General features: G+C 50.9%; 2 protein-coding genes across 4 annotated transcripts in view; one reads left to right on the top strand and one right to left on the bottom strand.

Moving 5' to 3' along the window:
* Nucleotides 1-2,534, top strand: part of PIAS4 (protein inhibitor of activated STAT 4) — a 50,702-nt gene extending 48,168 nt beyond the window's left edge. Inside the window, exon 12 of the mRNA XM_027851098.1 lies at nt 1,193-2,534. The gene's annotated coding sequence lies outside the window, so the exon portion shown is untranslated. The remainder of the gene's footprint in view (nt 1-1,192) is intronic.
* A 7,706-nt stretch (nt 2,535-10,240) lies between these two features.
* ZBTB7A (zinc finger and BTB domain containing 7A) overlaps nt 10,241-16,338 on the bottom strand; it is a 30,163-nt gene continuing 24,065 nt past the window's right edge. For all 3 annotated transcript variants that reach the window (XM_027850851.1, XM_027850852.1, XM_027850853.1), the window contains exon 3: nt 10,241-15,938. In XM_027850851.1, coding sequence (XP_027706652.1) covers nt 15,515-15,938 — 424 coding nt within the window. In that variant the 3' untranslated portion in view covers nt 10,241-15,514. The remainder of the gene's footprint in view (nt 15,939-16,338) is intronic.

The raw sequence follows: 16,338 nt of genomic DNA, 5'->3' as shown, positions 1-16,338 counted from the left end.
CTTGCTGGGTCTTTGGATGATTGGGGAGGGATAGGGGCGGGGATGGGACTATGGCGGCTGATGGAACCTAGCAAGGTTTGGGGAGGGGCACTTTGTGGGGAGTTTGGGGAGGGCTTGGGGGGGAATGGAACGGGGATGGGGGCAGGGAAGATATAGAATTCCTGAGACAAGCTGTTCCTTCTGGGGAACACCCACGGCTCTGCACCTCATGGAAACAAACACCCATTTTTGAAACCTTTTAATCAAATCTGAAGATGATGTAGAATTTCTTCGTAGTGAATCATTTTAGTTGAGAAGAAGCCATGGTGAGGGGTCGGGGAGGGAGGTTGTGAAGGGTGGGGGAGGGGGAAGGGTTTAAGCCACAGAGCTGTTGTATTTCTGAAAGTGCAATAACTTGGCATTTTGAAGACAGAAGCACGTAGACAAGTTTCCCTTTGGAAGGAAGCTTCCATGGTCAGTGGGAGGCTCCAAGGTGACCCTGCCTCTTTGGACCAACCCACTGGGATGGAGGAGAGCAGAGGGGGAGGGGTCAGGTGGGGGGCAAGGTGGGGAAATGAGGCCCTTCAAGAATGCCAGGTGTGGAAATTCTCAGTTTCTAGCCAGCTACCTCGGTAACTCCAATTCAGGTTTATTTCAGTACGAAAACAGTGCAGACACCCACCACCAACTCTGTCCCTGTGTGGTGACAGGACGAAGGGTGGGGATGTCGGGGAGGGAAGTAGCCACAAGTTCTTGGACTTCTCTGTGCATCTCTCTCTCTCTCTCTCTCTCTCTCTCTCTCTCTCTCTCTCTCTCTTTCTCTCTTTCTCTCTTTCTCTTTCTCTCTCTCTCTCTCTCTTTGTCTCTCCTGCTCAGTACTGTGTCCTAAAACAGAAGCCAGCGACTTACTGTTGAGGGTGGAGGGAGGAGAAAGGGGGCAGAAGAGGGGTTTTTCTTTTTTTTTTCTTTTTTTTTTTTTTTTTTTTTTATTTTTTTTGTTGTTTGGGGTGGGGTGGGTGGGGTTTTGAGTCTACAAGCAGTTACAGGTTTCCCTCACAGTAGGAATATTGTTGGAAACTCTTCTTGCTGAAATCTGGCTGACTTTGCTTTCCAGAGCCTGTCCTGGAGGTGGGACTTTGAGGGTGGGGGGTGGAGGGTCAGAGAGGAGGGAGATCTGGGGCTGCCCAATTCTTCCCTGCTTCTTACCACTCAGGTTGCCTGGAAACCAAATGCGATCAGGTGTGGAAGGTTCTTGTCCCAGGCTGGCTTTCTCTGGGCGCCCAGCAGCTGAACTCCTCTGTTCCAAGGCAGGCGTTCTGCTCTCCAACCCCTGGCATGTTTCCTGAGCTGGAGTAACCAAGTCAGACACTGGTCTAGGGTCTTCCTTGTATGTCTTCCTCCTCTCTTCTCTTTCCCACTGGGAGGTGAGGAGCAGGTCTCCAGATGCTACTCCCCACTCCTCTAAAAGCCCAATGCTTAAGTAGCACTTTCAGATGCCTGTGTTAGGAAGTTTGGGGGGTGGGGAGAAGTGGAGGAAGGGAAGTGATGCATCTAAAATAATTCCAGCCACCTAAAGCCATCCATCTACCTCCCCTTTTCCCTTTTCTCTTACTGGAATCCTCATCAAAATGGATACAATGGGGCTGAGGAGGAGACATATGGGAGACCAAGACTTGAGGGTCCTCGTGAAGGCCTGTCAGGAGACCCAGTGCTACCAGGGCCATCCTCTATCCTGATCTAATCCCATGTGATTGGGGGTGAGGGGAATAGGACTGGATGTGATCCACCCCCAGCCACAGACTGGGTGCTGCCAGTAGGAGGGGCCTTTCCTCCCAATGCTCTGATGACTCACCCCGGAAATACAGATGGGGAGGGTAGAGGGGATATGCTGGTTCCTGTTGGGATTTTACTCACCCACCCCCACCCCAAAGCTGAGCAGAGATCCCCACCCAGCTGCTGAACTGTCACAAAGGGCACACTGGGGACCTTTGGAGTGGCACTGAAATGTCCAGGGTTTCCCCAAGGTGGGAAGGGAGAGCCTTGGACCTGATTTCCACCTATTTTCACGGTTTTCTTCGTTTCCTTTTCCCTCCAGTCCTCCCTGCCTTTTTCCAAACCCAGAATAATTTTCCTTTATATAAACAACTCTCCTAGCAAGGAAGCAATATCATTTCAGGTAACAATGGGAAATGTGGTAGAGCTCCAATTAAGTTTTACTGTATAAAACAGGTTGCTCAGCTTGACTCCTCGGGAGCATGGGCAGCTCATGTCCAATTTTTTCTAATATTTGTATCCTAATTTAATTGTTTTTTAAAAATGAAAATAAAAAAGGTCTAGGCCAAGCCACTTAGAAACATCATGATTCAGTTCCTGGTTTGGGTTGATTTTTTTGGCCAGCTGTTCTGTACATATGTTTTCTTATATCCTCGTTTTGTTTTTGTAAAGAGAAAAAAAAAAAAGGAAAAAAAAACCCCAAAATATTTTTCTTTCCCTTCCGTACACATTCTCCAGAATTCAAAAGTATAGTGTTTTGTTAAATAAAAAGATTTACATTTCGAGGCCTGTGCCCACTGTTTCCGGCTCAGAGGTGTGGGGTGTGTCTCTTCCACAGCAGGGCAGGGAGGGGACTTGTGGACCTTGCCCAGAAAGGGCTGGGCCACTCTGCCGGGAGTCCTGGTCCTGTGGCTGCAATGAACTGGAAGCTGGGAGGTTGGGAGGGTGGTGGAGCAAACCAGGGTTGGGTCTCCAGCACCCACAGTGGTCTCTGCACACAGAGACACGCACACTCACACTTCCACACTCCAGTGGGCCACCTTAGGCATCAAAGACCAGCTTTTGATGCTCCAGGCTTCTGCTGTCTCACCCTTTTTCTCAGGTAGGAGGATAGAGTAGCTCAAAGGTAACCAGCCCAGCCTAAAGCCTCAGGGGGCTTGGCACAGCCTCTCCACCTGTGCTTGGCACAGCTGCTTGGCACCAGGCTTGAGGATCTCTCTACCCTTGGATTCTGGAGGCCTGGGTTCCAGCCCTAACTAGCTATGTGTTCTTGGACAAGTCTAATTTCTGGTTTCTTGGTAGACTTGCTTCCAGGTTGAACTAGATGTACTTTTAGTTCTAATGTTCTAGTTTTAAAGCCCTTTCTATCTCTAATCTTTCGTAGGTCAGCTCTACTGAGCTAGACTAGAGGAAAATGGTACCAGTCTTAGGGGAGATTTGGAAAAACCAGATTGTTCGTAGAGCAGACTGCATTTAGCTCCTTTTGCCCCCAACCTCTTGTCCTTCCCATTTTCTCCTTGATTGAATTCCTGAACTTTGAGCTGATTTAATCATTTTATGTATTAGGCTTAAGGGTCAGAGCCCCAGCCTAAAGCCAGATGAACACTACTTGGCAAAGACAGCTGGTTTGTCAACACAATTAGCAAGCCCTTTAATTGCGTACTCATCACCATGGGTTTGTTTTGTTTTTTTTCTTCCCCAATCCCTGTCTCCACAAGAGCCCTCGCCTTTCTGTGCCCTGGTAGAACTAGCGCTGGGCATCTGTTGTCATCACCATTCAGCCCGTGGACATAGAGCTCAGAGGGGTCAGGAGGCAACTGGGAGTTTGTTTTGTCATTAACAACCTGCGCTGACAAGGGGAAGCTATCACAGACCTATCCTCTCATTTTGGAGACAGAAGGCCCTTCAGTTGGTGTTGGGGCATCTCCAGTCCTCCTCGACAAACCACAGTCTTAAGTAACCTCGTCTCTGTTACCATCCTGGCTTCCCCAGACAAGAAGCTCCAACCCAAAGACCTTTATCAGTGGATCAAGGACAATGACCTTTCCTCAAAAAGCTGGTGAGTTGTGTATGTCGCCAACACCCCAACTCAACTTGGGGAAGAAGACTGCTTTAGAGGAGTGAGGAAAGCATTTCTCCGTTGGGCTTTAATCTAGCACCAAAGCCCATGCACCAGCCAGCAGAGGAGGTAGAACCATAAAGGGCTGCCTGAACATGTCCTGTAACCCACCCCTCCGCCACTATCCTGACTTTGTTCATCTTCAGATGAAAAGAACTCGGGTCCAAAAGCAGCTTGGACTTCTCTCCCTCCAGGTCCAGTGTGGCAGAGTGGAAAAAAAGTCATCAAGTCCTGGGTCTAAGCTCTTTTTTTTTTTTTTTGCAGCAATTGGGATTAAGTGACTTGCCCAGGGTCACACAGCTAGTAAGTGTCAAGTGTTTGGTTTGAGGCCAGATTTGAACTCAGGTCCTCCTGACTTCAGGGCCGGTGCTCTGTCCACTGCGCCACCTAGCTGCCCCAGTCTAACCTCTTAATAATAGTTATGCAACTCCTGACAAGTCACTTCTAATCTCTGGTCCTCAGTTTCCCCATTTGCAAAATGGAGATAGTACTTGTCTCCTGGACACAATGTAAGCTCCTTGAGGGCAGGGACTTTTTTTTTCTTTGTATCTCCAAGTACCTAATGCAGTGCTGGGCACATAGTAAATGCTTAATAAATGCTTGTTGCTTAACTGATTAATGCTTGCACTAGCTCCCTCACAGGATGGTTGTGAGGAAAGTATTTTGTAAATATAAACAGGGCTTCCTTGGCTCTCACTCCCTTCACCACCCTTCACATACCCTGGAAGAAGAGCTGGTCTGAGAGCGTGTGACCCAACACGTCCTGGAAGAAGGGTTTTGTCAAGGCTGGGGAAGCAGCAGTGGAAAGGCCACTTGTGCACCATCCATCCACCCTGCCACCCTGGAGGAGTGAAAAGCTCTTCCCTGGTGGGACCTGGGCGAGGTTCGGGGCTGGGGCTGCCAAAGTAGGTAAAGCTCTTTGCTCACTCTCTGTAATCTCAGTCTCAACCTCAGTTCGGAGAAATGAGGAGATTGGAAAAGATCTGTCTCGAAGGTCCTAAATAATAGGAGTACTAGGTCTAAGAACTTGACTTCTCTTGCTTGCGCCCTTGGTTATATCACTTTTTTGAAGCTTGTTTTCTCCTGTGTCAGCTTTGACAAATAATAATCCTTCGCTGCTCAGTCGTTTTCAGTCTGATTCTTCGCGACCCCATTTCGGGTTTTCTTTGCAAAGATACTGGAGTTTTCCTTCTCCAGCTCATTGTTCAGATGAGGAACTGAGGCAAACAGGGTGAAGTGACTTGCCCAGAGTCACACAGCTAAGAAGTGTCTGAGGCCAGATTTGAACCGACTTCAGACCCGACACTCTATCCGCTTCGTCACCTAGCTGCCCTATAAATGCTACCTTAAAGCATAATGTAAGTGGGTGAAAACTGGGCTGGGCACAGAGACCAATCTCCTCCCTCTGGTTCCTGCAAAGACGATCCCTCAGCCGCTCCAATGCCAGAGAAATTGCTGACATTTCCCTAGCACTTAATGGTTTAAAAAACGCTTTCTTTACAACAACCCGGTGGGGCAGAGAAGCATCTCCATTTTACAGATGAGGCTCAACATTGTAGAGCTTGTCAAAAGGCATGGATAGTAGAGATAGAATCTGAACCCAAGTCTTACGACTTCAAATACAGGGTGTCCAAAAAAGTCTTAGTTCAGTTGTAAGCTATCAGAGCTTAAAACCATGCCAAATACTGCCTGCTTTCCACCACACAAGACCGCTGCTAACAAGTCTGTATCCAGTGGGTTCCGAGTGCCTACTCGGAGGGAGGGGTCCGACAAACCAGAACACCTAGCTCTTGCCCTTGGGTTTATTCATGGCTTAGCTCTACGAGACCCATCAGAAGGAACGTTTCCTGATGCAAATCACAAGGATCCAAAGCATCCAAAACTACTGGAATACCAGAGCTGCTCGATAGCCGTGTGGCCTTGGGTACGTGGCAACATCTGTGGGCTGGTTTCCTCCTCTGTAGATTGGAGGTTGAATTGTACGGCCTTGAAAGTCTTCTGGTTCTAAATCCTGTGAGTTTAGAAGAGCCCCAACACACCCTTTAGTGCATCTCCCTGTAAACCCAGCCACATGCAGTCTTTAGCTAGGCTGCTAGGAGAAGAGATTTTGGGGGCGTTGCTGCAAGCTGTCCTTCAAATGTGGATAAGACTGGGAGGGGGTCCTAGAGATAAGAACTAGCAACAGCAGGTGGAAGCGGCAGAGACACGGGTTTGGTCTTGATGCCTCCTCACTGCGAGTGCTCAAAGAGGCTGAGTCACCGTTTGTCAGCGACGCTCCAGAAGGGGTTCTTGTGCAGACCCAGCTTGGCCTGGATCGCTTGGGGCCCTTTCCAGTGCAGCCTCTGTGACTCTGAAAGAAGGGCTACAATGGGGACCAAAGGATTATGTGCCCTGGGTCACTCTGTAAAAGTGGGAAACAAGGGCTCGTGACCTCTTTCCATTATGCTGGGATCCTCATCTCCTGAATACACTAGCATGTCAATACCCATTTTGAAAATGGTATAAAGTCAGCATCCGAGCTCAGATCCCTGACTCACTATGTCTTCCTCTGTTCCTTCAGGGAGGCCCCGCATTACCATTGCTTCCCCATCTCCTGCCTGGGCGGCTGGGGCCACTGGCCCTTCTAATTCCCCTCTAGGGTTGAAATTAGCTGCATCACCTCGACCCTTTTCTTTCTGACACAACCCTTATCTTCTCTAGCTCAAAGCCCTGCCTCCACCTCTGATTCTGAAGGTGGTCCTGAACGCCTGGAACTCAATGTGATGAGAGATCTGACTTGCCCTTCTTCTATCAATGATGATCTCAGCTTGTCTCCTCTTTTTTTAACGGTGTAGGAGTGGAGACCTGTGTCAGAACTCCCATAATTGAGGCATAGGCTGTCATAAGAGTGTAGACCCCTGCCCTCAGCATGCAGGACATTATTCTTGGGGGAGAAGAGGATTGGTCCAATTAAAAGTACTATGGTTTCATCCACTCCCTATCCATCTGTCTCATCCTTCCCTCCTATCTCGCCTTGGAGAATGACTGACTAGCTGCCCTAGAGGTTTGGGCATAATAGCCTGCCCCCAACACTACCAATCCTTGCAAACAATTATACAGCCTCATTCCTAAGGTGTTCGTGTAGATGGCAGGCTGCCTGGCCTGAAGCCTTGCATTGTTCAAATCAGAAGACTTGGGTGGGATGCATGGCCCTACTGCTTTCTAACTAGGTGACCTGAGGAGTCACTCTTCTTTTCTTCTGGATTCCTCAGTTTCCATATATGTAAAATAGGGCTGAAGTAGATGGTGTACAAAAGTACCTTCAAACTCTAAATCCTGTCAATCTCCAAGGTAGTTTTAGCTAAGGAATGACTGGCAGAGGCCCCAACAGGAGAATTTTGCCTCCTTGCCATGGGTAAGAGATGGCCTCGATGTAGCCAGAAGTCTGGGAATGTTAGGGCTGGAAGGTGGAAGGTGCATTTAGCGCGCGCGCACACACCCCTCCCCCCCACCACACCGCCCTTCACAAAGTACTTGTTGGTCTCACTCCAATTTCCATGTCATGCCCAGCACCAATCCTAGTGGTGACCTTGGCCCTTTCCAAAGAGCACACATTGCAGCCATGCACCAATGAAGTCAGTAGATAGTTGGGAAGGAAGAAGTGAGATGAAGTCCTCTGACTTCTGCAAGGCCTCTCGGTGGCTGCCAATTCATTTTAATCACCTGGCCAGTTCTCCCCTGGGAGTTTCCCAAAAGCCTGTGACCTACTTTCCTCTCCTGCTAAGTACTCCCAACAGCCTGTGACGAGACAGCTCAGGACTCAGAAGGATGCATTAGGGTCCTCTCTCTCCCCCACTCCCGCTCCCACCCAGAAACAACTGGATCGCCTAAGCTGCTGAGATGAGCCCCCAAATCTCCCTTCGGCCTTAAAAACTAGGAGGCTTATGACACAAGCTAATCTCACGGTGTGGTCCCTGTCCTTGGGGGTCAGGGCAGATCAACCAGTGAGGTGTTGGCAATTGGCATTAGCTTAGGGAGGGCCTGGAGAGGGTGTTCCCAATCCGGACGCTCGTCTCCAAGGACCTGACCTTGCTTCCCCCGCCTCTGCAGAGGAGCCCGTGTGTGAGCCTGGAAGAGAGAAGCTGATGGCAGATGGGCTTTGGGATGCTGGTTACAAAGTTCAGGTTCTACTTCCACCTACTTCCGTCCCCATCCCCAACCTCAATTCGGCGTCTTGTCGGGCCAGTCCCTGGACTATATGCTGAGAGAGTTTCCACTTCTTACCATTCTTTGACCATCCTTCTTTATCACAGCATTTCTAGCCTTCACTCTCTGCACTTACATCCCCTCCTCTATAAAATGAAGCATTTGGACTGGATGGTTTGATGGTTTCCAGGGTTCCTCTCGGCCCTGACGTTCTATGTTTTAGTTTAGTGATTCTATAGAGGGATTTCTTTTATCCTGCTCCCTATCTGCCCTGGTGCCAAGACTATTTTTATCCCTTGATCTGAGGTGCCCACGGTGTCCAGCATTTGAGGACAGCTAGTTGGCACAGTGGTTAGCGTTCTGGGGCCTGGAGCCAGGAAGATGAATTCAAATTCAGCCTCAGATACTTCCTAGCTGTGTGACCCTGGGCAAGTCACGTCACCTCTGACTGCTTCAGGTTCCTCAATTGTAAAGTGGGGATAACAGCACCTTCCTCCCAGGGTTGTTGTGAGGATCAAACGAGATATTTACAAAGTTCCTGGAACATAGTGGATGCCTAATAAAGGCATCCCTTTCCCTTCATAAAGCTCCACAGCTTCTGCTTTTTTGGAAAGCAAACTTAAAGAGAGTTGGGGAGTCAGAGCCTAGTGGCGACAGTTGCATCCTCTCAAGACCTACCTGCCTTGGATGGCTCTCTGGGATCTGGAGAGAGAGGAGGAGAAGGGGAGCCTGGGCGCCATAGCTCCCATTGTAAGCTTGAACTCAGCTCAGCTCTGGGGTAGGTAGAAATCTTCTCTATTCCTATGTCTACTTGCCAAGAGCAGTAATAGGCCCAGGGCATGGTGAGCAGCCAGGTGATGAAGATACTGCCACTGAGCCTGAGGGTCCCTCAGGGGTCTTCTGTCCCCCCCCACCCCAGCCCTAGCATTTCTCTCTCAGGTCGAAGACGGCACCTCAGTAGGTAGTGAGGTCAGACTGAGCTGGACTACCTCTGGTGCCAGTCAGTGCCATCTGTCACTTTGAATACCTCTTCCCCCAAAGGACTCTAAGAGGCCACCGTATCCAGCCTTCTGTCTTCAGTCACTTATCACCAACCTTAAAGTCAATGATAGGCCGGAGAGTGAGGAGATAAAAGTTTTGATTCCTGGCTCAATTCAATAAGCATGTATTAAGTGCCTACGGTGTGTCAGACAGTGTGGTAGGCCTGAGAGATATAAAGACACAATGCTAGTTGTGTAACTCAGAAAATCACCTCTTAGGCTGTTTCCTCGTCTATAAAATGGGGATGATATGAATAATTGCAGGCTTGTTGCTAGGACGCCATTTTGGAAATTATAAAGTGCTCAGATAAACATGCAGGGGGTGGCTGAGCCAGAGGCCATCTTTTTCCACCTCTTCCCCTGGTTGTATGGGTCCAGCTCCCATTCTCTGGTACGGCATATTTATTGAACCGATTAAGATCAGACAAACCGAGTGAAGCAGATGGACGCGAGAAAGTGGAGCCATCACAGGAGATGCCCACCTTACCACCCATCAGTCCAAAAGAACAACATGATACATATGCTGTGGAAAGTACAATTGATCCTGTTTGTTTTCAGTCCCCAAGGGCTCAGGACAGCTGTGCATAGACGTGGGAGCTGCTAAGAGCTAGGAACTTCCCTCCTTCCGCCCTACACCACCCCAGTGTCGTCTCCTGGGGAAGATGTGGCTTTCCTGGGGTGGGAAGGAATATCATGACAGTGGTGGGGTGGAGGGGGGCAGGGGGCCCTCTCTTCCATGTTGGAGCATTGCCCTCCATTCCACCCTATCATGTCCCCTTCCCTGATCCTAGAATGATTCTTGTCAAATCTGGGAGGAGGCAGGCCACTAAAGTGGGATTGATTCAGAGACACAAAAAGGCCCAGAGAAGTTGCCCTCCCATCCAACAAAGGATCTATTCCAGCAGATCCAATCCTGGTCCCCAAAACCTTGACTGATTCTCCAGCCTGGAACACGAATGGTCCAGGGAAGAGAAGGGAAGGGAAGACTAGGGCCTTCCGACTTCATCTCCCTCCTGGAAGTTTTGCGCACGACCCTCCCCCCATAATATTAAGAAGCAGAAGAGTTCCCCAGCACCCCAAAACCACCCCCTCCCCCCACACCCACAGGATAAAGCAGAATGAGACAAAGGAGGCAACCAACAGGGGTGTTTACAGCTGTTTTTAGTGGTCTTTATATACAAGAAAAATGAATGTTCTGCGTTTCATTTTTGTCCTTTTTTTGGGTTTTTAAAATTGTTTTTCAAGCCCCCCTCCCCCAAAAGTGCATTTTAATCCATTTCTTTTTTCTCCCCCACATTATAAACACTCAGATACAGTCCATGGAATGTCTTCTCTGTGCTTGAATCTGCTGGCTGGGAAGCCCGCCAGAGCCCAGGGCTCTGAACCCCACTGACCACCTTGCCAGCCCCCCTTCCTCTGCTGTCGAGAGGAAGGGATGGGCTGGAAGCTTTTCTGGGCCTCTCCTCCCTCCACACAGCCACTCTCCCACACGCCCCAATAAAGTTTAAATCTGTATATATAGATATAGAGAGAGAGCTCGACTCGGGCTCTGGGGACTCAGTCGTCCTGCAGACGCTATGCTCCCCCAGGCCCAAGCCGGGCTCAGCCGCACGCTTCCTCTGCTTAAATAACTCTTTAAAATAAACTGCAAATATAAATATCTTTCTTTCTTAAAAAATAGTTTTCTATTCTCCAATCCGGCTGCCTGAACAGTCTTAACTCCGGAGCTGGGGAGCTCTCGGCTGGACAAGGAAGTGAATGGCATGGGGGACAGGAGGGGGGGAGGAATGGCTTCCCCAGAGCACAAAGACTCCTCCCTCGCTCCTCACGTCCCTCTTCCCTGTCATCTCTGAGTGCTTCCGTCCTCCTCTCTCTTGCCCTCAAGTCCCTGGGTTGAACCCTTTCCTCCATGCTGACCTCCAGCCTTGGCCATGTGCAACAGAACCACACTCCCTTAGTGGTCAGTGGGTCTAATTAGTGCAAAGAACAATAGCTCAATCCTCACCGCCCCCCCCCCCCCCGCCCCTTCTAAGGTACCTCTGTCCCAGAAACAGGGTCTTGGCCCAGCTCTTGTCCCACTCTGGCCTCTGGGGGTAGAACGGGAGGTCACCCGCCCAAAGGGGGGCGTTAAAGGGGCAGGTGCAAGAGGCTTGGTTACAAAGGTAACTGAAGGGGTTGGGGGGGGTGTTAAGTTTGTGGAATGGCTGTGGGGACCCTACACATGGAGGCAGGGACAGGTATCCCTGACGGGTCCAGGTGTCAGGAAGCCTAGAGGCCTCCCGGGCCTGGCCCTTGGCTGTCCCCCATCCCTGCCCATCCTCAGGCACTCTGGCCCGATGAGGGGACAGCGTACTTTGGTACTACTGCCTGACAGAGCCTGTGGACTGCCAGGTCAGCCAGCGCAGACCCCCTCTCTTCATCCTGCTCCTGCCCCTTGTCCATCACATTACATTCACTGGTTCCTGTTTTAAATAGTATTTTTGCATGGTCTTGGTGAGTTTTTTAATCTTTTTAATCTCAGAAGGAGAGAGGAGGGGAGAAGCAGCATCAGGAACATGGCCAAGCCCCTTCAAGCCCCTCCCCCAGCTGTGAGCTCCCCTCTGGCTGACCCTGTCTAGAGACACCAGCAGCAGGGGAGGGGGGAGTTCCTTTGGACAGGGCCTCCTCTGCATCCCACTGGGGTTGGTCCCCTGAGAGCCCTGGCTCCTGGGAAGAATGTCCAATCCCTCAGGGCCCTTGCCTACAGCGAGCCCTGGCCCAGTAGCGGACACACAAACACGGCTTCACCACGATGGAAGGAACAATTTTGTCTTGTTGCTGTCATTTAAAAACAAAACCATGGAACAAATCAATTTTGCTGTTTCTGTTGACGCATCAGCATGTTCCCCACCACCACCACCACCACCACCACCACCACCACCACCACCACACACACACACTTTGCTTTTCTGTGTTTTTTTTTTCCTGAAATGCAATAATTCTTTGGCAACACTTTATCACAACCTTAATTTAAAAATAAAAATAAAATCAATCCAGGTTTATATACACTATGTGAATGAGCAGGGAGAGCCGGGCAGCCTGTCTGAGGTCCCATGCACAAGGAAGGAGGTTAAGGCAGAATGGGCCTAGGGACAGGAGGTTCACAGGAGGAGGCGGGCGGCGGGCGCGCAGGCAGGCAGCGAGAGAAGGGGAGCTGGGTTTTGGTGCAAACCTTTTTGAGGCTTGTGTTAAAGTGTTGCCTACATGTCCTATCCCCCTCCCCCGCTTCTAACTTAATGTCATCAGCAGATGAAGGGGTGGTATCTGTGTTCCCCAAATGCAGCTGCCCACCAGGCACTGCCAGGACGAGGCAGGCTCTGGGCCTACAGAGAGGCTTCAGCTGGGAAGTAACTTTGACTGGTTTTATTGCTGAGGGGCCCCAGGAAGGGAGGAGGGGGAGGTCCTGAGGTCGCACCTGGGGAAATGTTCCCCAGAAATGCCCCCCTCTGCTCCCCTCCCCCTTGCTGGGGAGCCTGTCCCTCCTCCCTCCCTGGAGCAGATGGTGATTCCAAAATAGCTCACCCTGTGATTTTTCAGGTGTGAAATAGGCCAGGCTGAGGCTGGGAGGGGCGAGAGTCGTCAGCCAAGGCTGGGCTCCAACTCCCGCTCTGGGGGTGGAAGGATGAAGTGAGGGTCCCTGCCCCGCCTATCCTGTCTCAGGGCCCCTGAGACATGGGCGGGGGCAGGACTTTTTAAAGCCACCTTCTATGAAAACTTCCCTTTTTGTACTTCTCAAAGGTATGCAGGAAAAGGGAAGGAGGGAATCAAGAGACGGGATGCTGGCGGCTGAAGCTAAGGAAACAGATACCACCACTTGGGGGCTTTACCAGAAGGAATTCCAAAGTTGCGTCTATTTACAAGTCCGCACCGGGTTTTTGCATATGTGTGAGGGGGGCCAGTGCTAAGCAGAGGTACCCTCTAGGAGTATAGGAGTTAGAGCGGCCAGGGCACAGGGCCCGCTCCCTGCTGGCCAGGGATTGGGGGTGGAGCAGAGCCAGAAGCCTTGGGGGTGCCCCAAAAGCCTCTCCTCTCAGGGAACTGCAGAAACCCCTGGGAGGGGGGAAATGGGGACCAGGGCTATGCTGACAGGTGAGAACTCAGACAGACCTGTCCACGGAGCCTGGTGAGGTCTGGTCTCTGGAAGATGTTGCCCCCAACACCATTTCCCCATTCATGGCCTAAATGGAATGGGCATCCCAGGGAGAGGCCCTCATTTGACAGTCAGTGCCTTAGAATAAAAACAAGAGTGTCAGGGGCAGAAGAGGTCCTGAAATTGGGGACCTCCCCCATCCCAGGGGCCCCACTGAATGGGAACAAGCCTTTCAAGATGGCCACTCCAGGCAGACTCTGTTAGCCATGTTTTTAGTCTGCCATGTTGGAAGGAAGCCAAGAGGCAAGTCCTGAGGGAGTATGGGGAAGGAATGGGAAATGGGATAGAGGGGACATGAGGGGCTGAGGGCAATGGGAGGCAGGCATTTCAGAAAGACCATTCTGACTGGTCTAGCTGGTTGTAATGTAAGCGATCTAGACAAAGCCCTTTCTCAGAACTCCTTTCTCTCAGGAGACCCACTAGGGCCGGGAGCCACATCTCTGGCCAACAATGGCAAGTAAGACATGGAGAAAAACCATGAGAGAACCAAAGAAGAGAGAACAAAATGGAGGGAAGGAGAAAAAAAAAATCATCCCAACACAAAACCCCATATTCCTGCCTGAGATTCAAGCTTTGTTGCAATGGGCAATGTTCTAGAAGGTTCTAGTCCTATCGTAGAACCCCCTAAGCCCAGTTCCTGGTTCTACTGCGGGAAACAGAAGTGGATTCTGCATCAGTGGGTTTTTCTTTTTATTATTTTTTACAAAAATAAATTGATTTTTAAAGGAATTTCTCTGCTTTTTTTCTTTTTTTTTTGTAATAATCACTTTTTTTGTCTTTTTAATTTTCCATAGAAGTTGGTTACAACTTGTAAACATGTTTTTAAATTAAGAATTCAGATAAAGTGTAGTACCCGTTCCATCACAAAGTGCTAAGACTTCAAACGTGGTTGGTTTTTTTGTCTTTTTCTACTTTTTTTCTTCCATTTTATGAACTTTTTTTTTTTTTTTACTTATTGCTTTCACTGCATCAAACATCTCCACTCTCTCTCCTCCCCCTCCCCCACCTGCCTGGCCCTGGTCCTGGCACCAGCTGCCCTGACCACCCTGCCTCCCCCTCCATCCTCTCTCTGCCGACATTCACCCTGTGCTGCCTCTCTGGAAAGGTGTTTTAAAAATAATCTAAAAAGTGCTTTTTGAGGGAAAGGGCTTTTAATCTCTGAACATCTCTTTCCCCAAGGGGGGCTGGCAAGGCCACACAGGCTGTTAAGTGGCCCCCCCACCTCCCCTGGCAGGGTGAGATGACGGGGTCCCTGATACGGCTCACCCTGGCCGGGCGGGGGTTGCAGAGATGGAGAGGAAGCCCACAGAGCAGGGACTCACACTAAGTAGTTAAGTGCAGAGGCAGGAGGGAGGGAGGGTCCCCTCAGTGTACCCCACTCTATTTTCCCAGTCCCCCCATCCCTAGACCTCCTCTTCTCCTTTATTAGCCCAAGAAAATAAATATATTTGGGTTTCAAAGGCCAGGAGAGAGGGGGCCCAAGCAGGCATCTAGGAGCCATGACCCCCATTCCCAGCCTCCCCCACACCCCAGGAGAGTAAAAGCAGGAGTTGGGGGGAGGGAGGAAGGGTGGTTTTGGGGAATAGGAAAGTTGTGCGAGGGAGGGGGTGGGGACAACCCCCAATAAGTGCCCTGAGGAAAGGGGAAGGGTCAGCGGTGTGCAGAGCAAGGTCAAGGAGCGGGGGGGGAAGGGGCTATTTTAACGTCCACTAGTAGTAGACGGACATCTTTTAAGGTCTTGTCTGAAAGACTCAGGAAGAAGGACCCCCCACCACTCCCCACCGCCCCTCATGACATTATTTGGGGGGAGGGGGTGTGGGAGGGAACCAACCAACCAGTGAAAAATAAAAACCCAACTGTCAATCACCCCCACCCCACCTTGAACCCTCCAGAGCCCAACCAGGCCCAAATCAAGTCCTGGAGTTGGGGCCTGGAGCCTGCCACCAATGCCACCACGAAAATGGCCTTAGAAGGGCCAAAATCCAGATCCCTGGGTCCCCTCCCAGTGGAGAGGGGGGATGGCAGGCCTAGAAAGTCTTCTTCTAAAAAATCACGGGATCCTGGAAGGGAAGGGGATTGGAAGAGGGAGGGAGAAAACATCATTAAAGAGAAAATCGGAGGATAGAACTAACTATATTTTGTGACGCTTCATATATATATATGTCTATATATATATATGTGTATAGAGAGATCTGTATATAGATAGAATTTCTCTGTGTGTTTTTGGTTTTAGGAGAGTCCGGCCGTTAAGTTACCGTCAGCTGACCCGCCCGGGGCCTCAGGCTGGGGCTGCTCTTCCTCCTCATCTTCCTCCTCTTCCTCCTTAAAGTGCTTCTCGGGCCGGTGGCGCCGGCCGTCCTGGGCCACTGGGGCGGGGGCAGGAGCGGCCCCTGCCCCCGAGTCGCGCACCCGGGGCTTCCGGCCTCGGCGGGAGGGGATTCCGTTGCAGCCGTCCTTCTTGAGGTGCCTGTGCAAGTGGTCGGAGCGGACGAAAGTCTTGAAGCAGCTCTCGCACTGGTAGGGCCGCAGGCCCGTGTGCACCCGCATGTGGTTCTTCAAGTCGTAGTTGTGGGCGAAGGCAGCCCCACACTGCTGGCACAGATAGGGCTTCTCACCTGTGTGCTTCCTCATGTGCACCTTCAGCTTGTCCTGCCTGCAGGGGGCAAAGACAAGGGCTCAGCGGGCGCACAGCAGGCCCCTCAAAGCACCACCGACCCCTCCGCCACCCAGCAACGAGGCTCTGGAGGGGAGGGGGCTTCCCCGCATCGGCTCCCCCTCTGCCCAGACTCGGCTGCCCACATTCCAAGCAGGGACAAATTCTAGGAGCCCAGATTTAGAGCTGAGGAGAGCACCTAGCTGAACTTCTAAAATGAAGTCATCTGAGAGAGAAGGAACAAGGCCGAGCCTTGCCCAAGGTCCCAGATGGTGATAAGAGTAAGTGACTGAGGCAGACATGAGCCCAGCACTCTCTGAACTAAGCCGTGGCGAGTGACTCACTCTATAGAGAAAGAGGCTCTAAGGGAGTCCCCTTCCTGCCCCCACCCACCCAAGGT

The sequence above is a fragment of the Vombatus ursinus genome, unplaced genomic scaffold (genome assembly GCF_900497805.2).
Source record: "Vombatus ursinus unplaced genomic scaffold, bare-nosed wombat genome assembly UNPS02009173.1, whole genome shotgun sequence".
Lineage (NCBI taxonomy): Eukaryota > Metazoa > Chordata > Mammalia > Diprotodontia > Vombatidae > Vombatus > Vombatus ursinus.
Note: the sequence above shows the minus strand (reverse complement) of the source record. Positions and strands in the feature narration are given on the sequence as shown.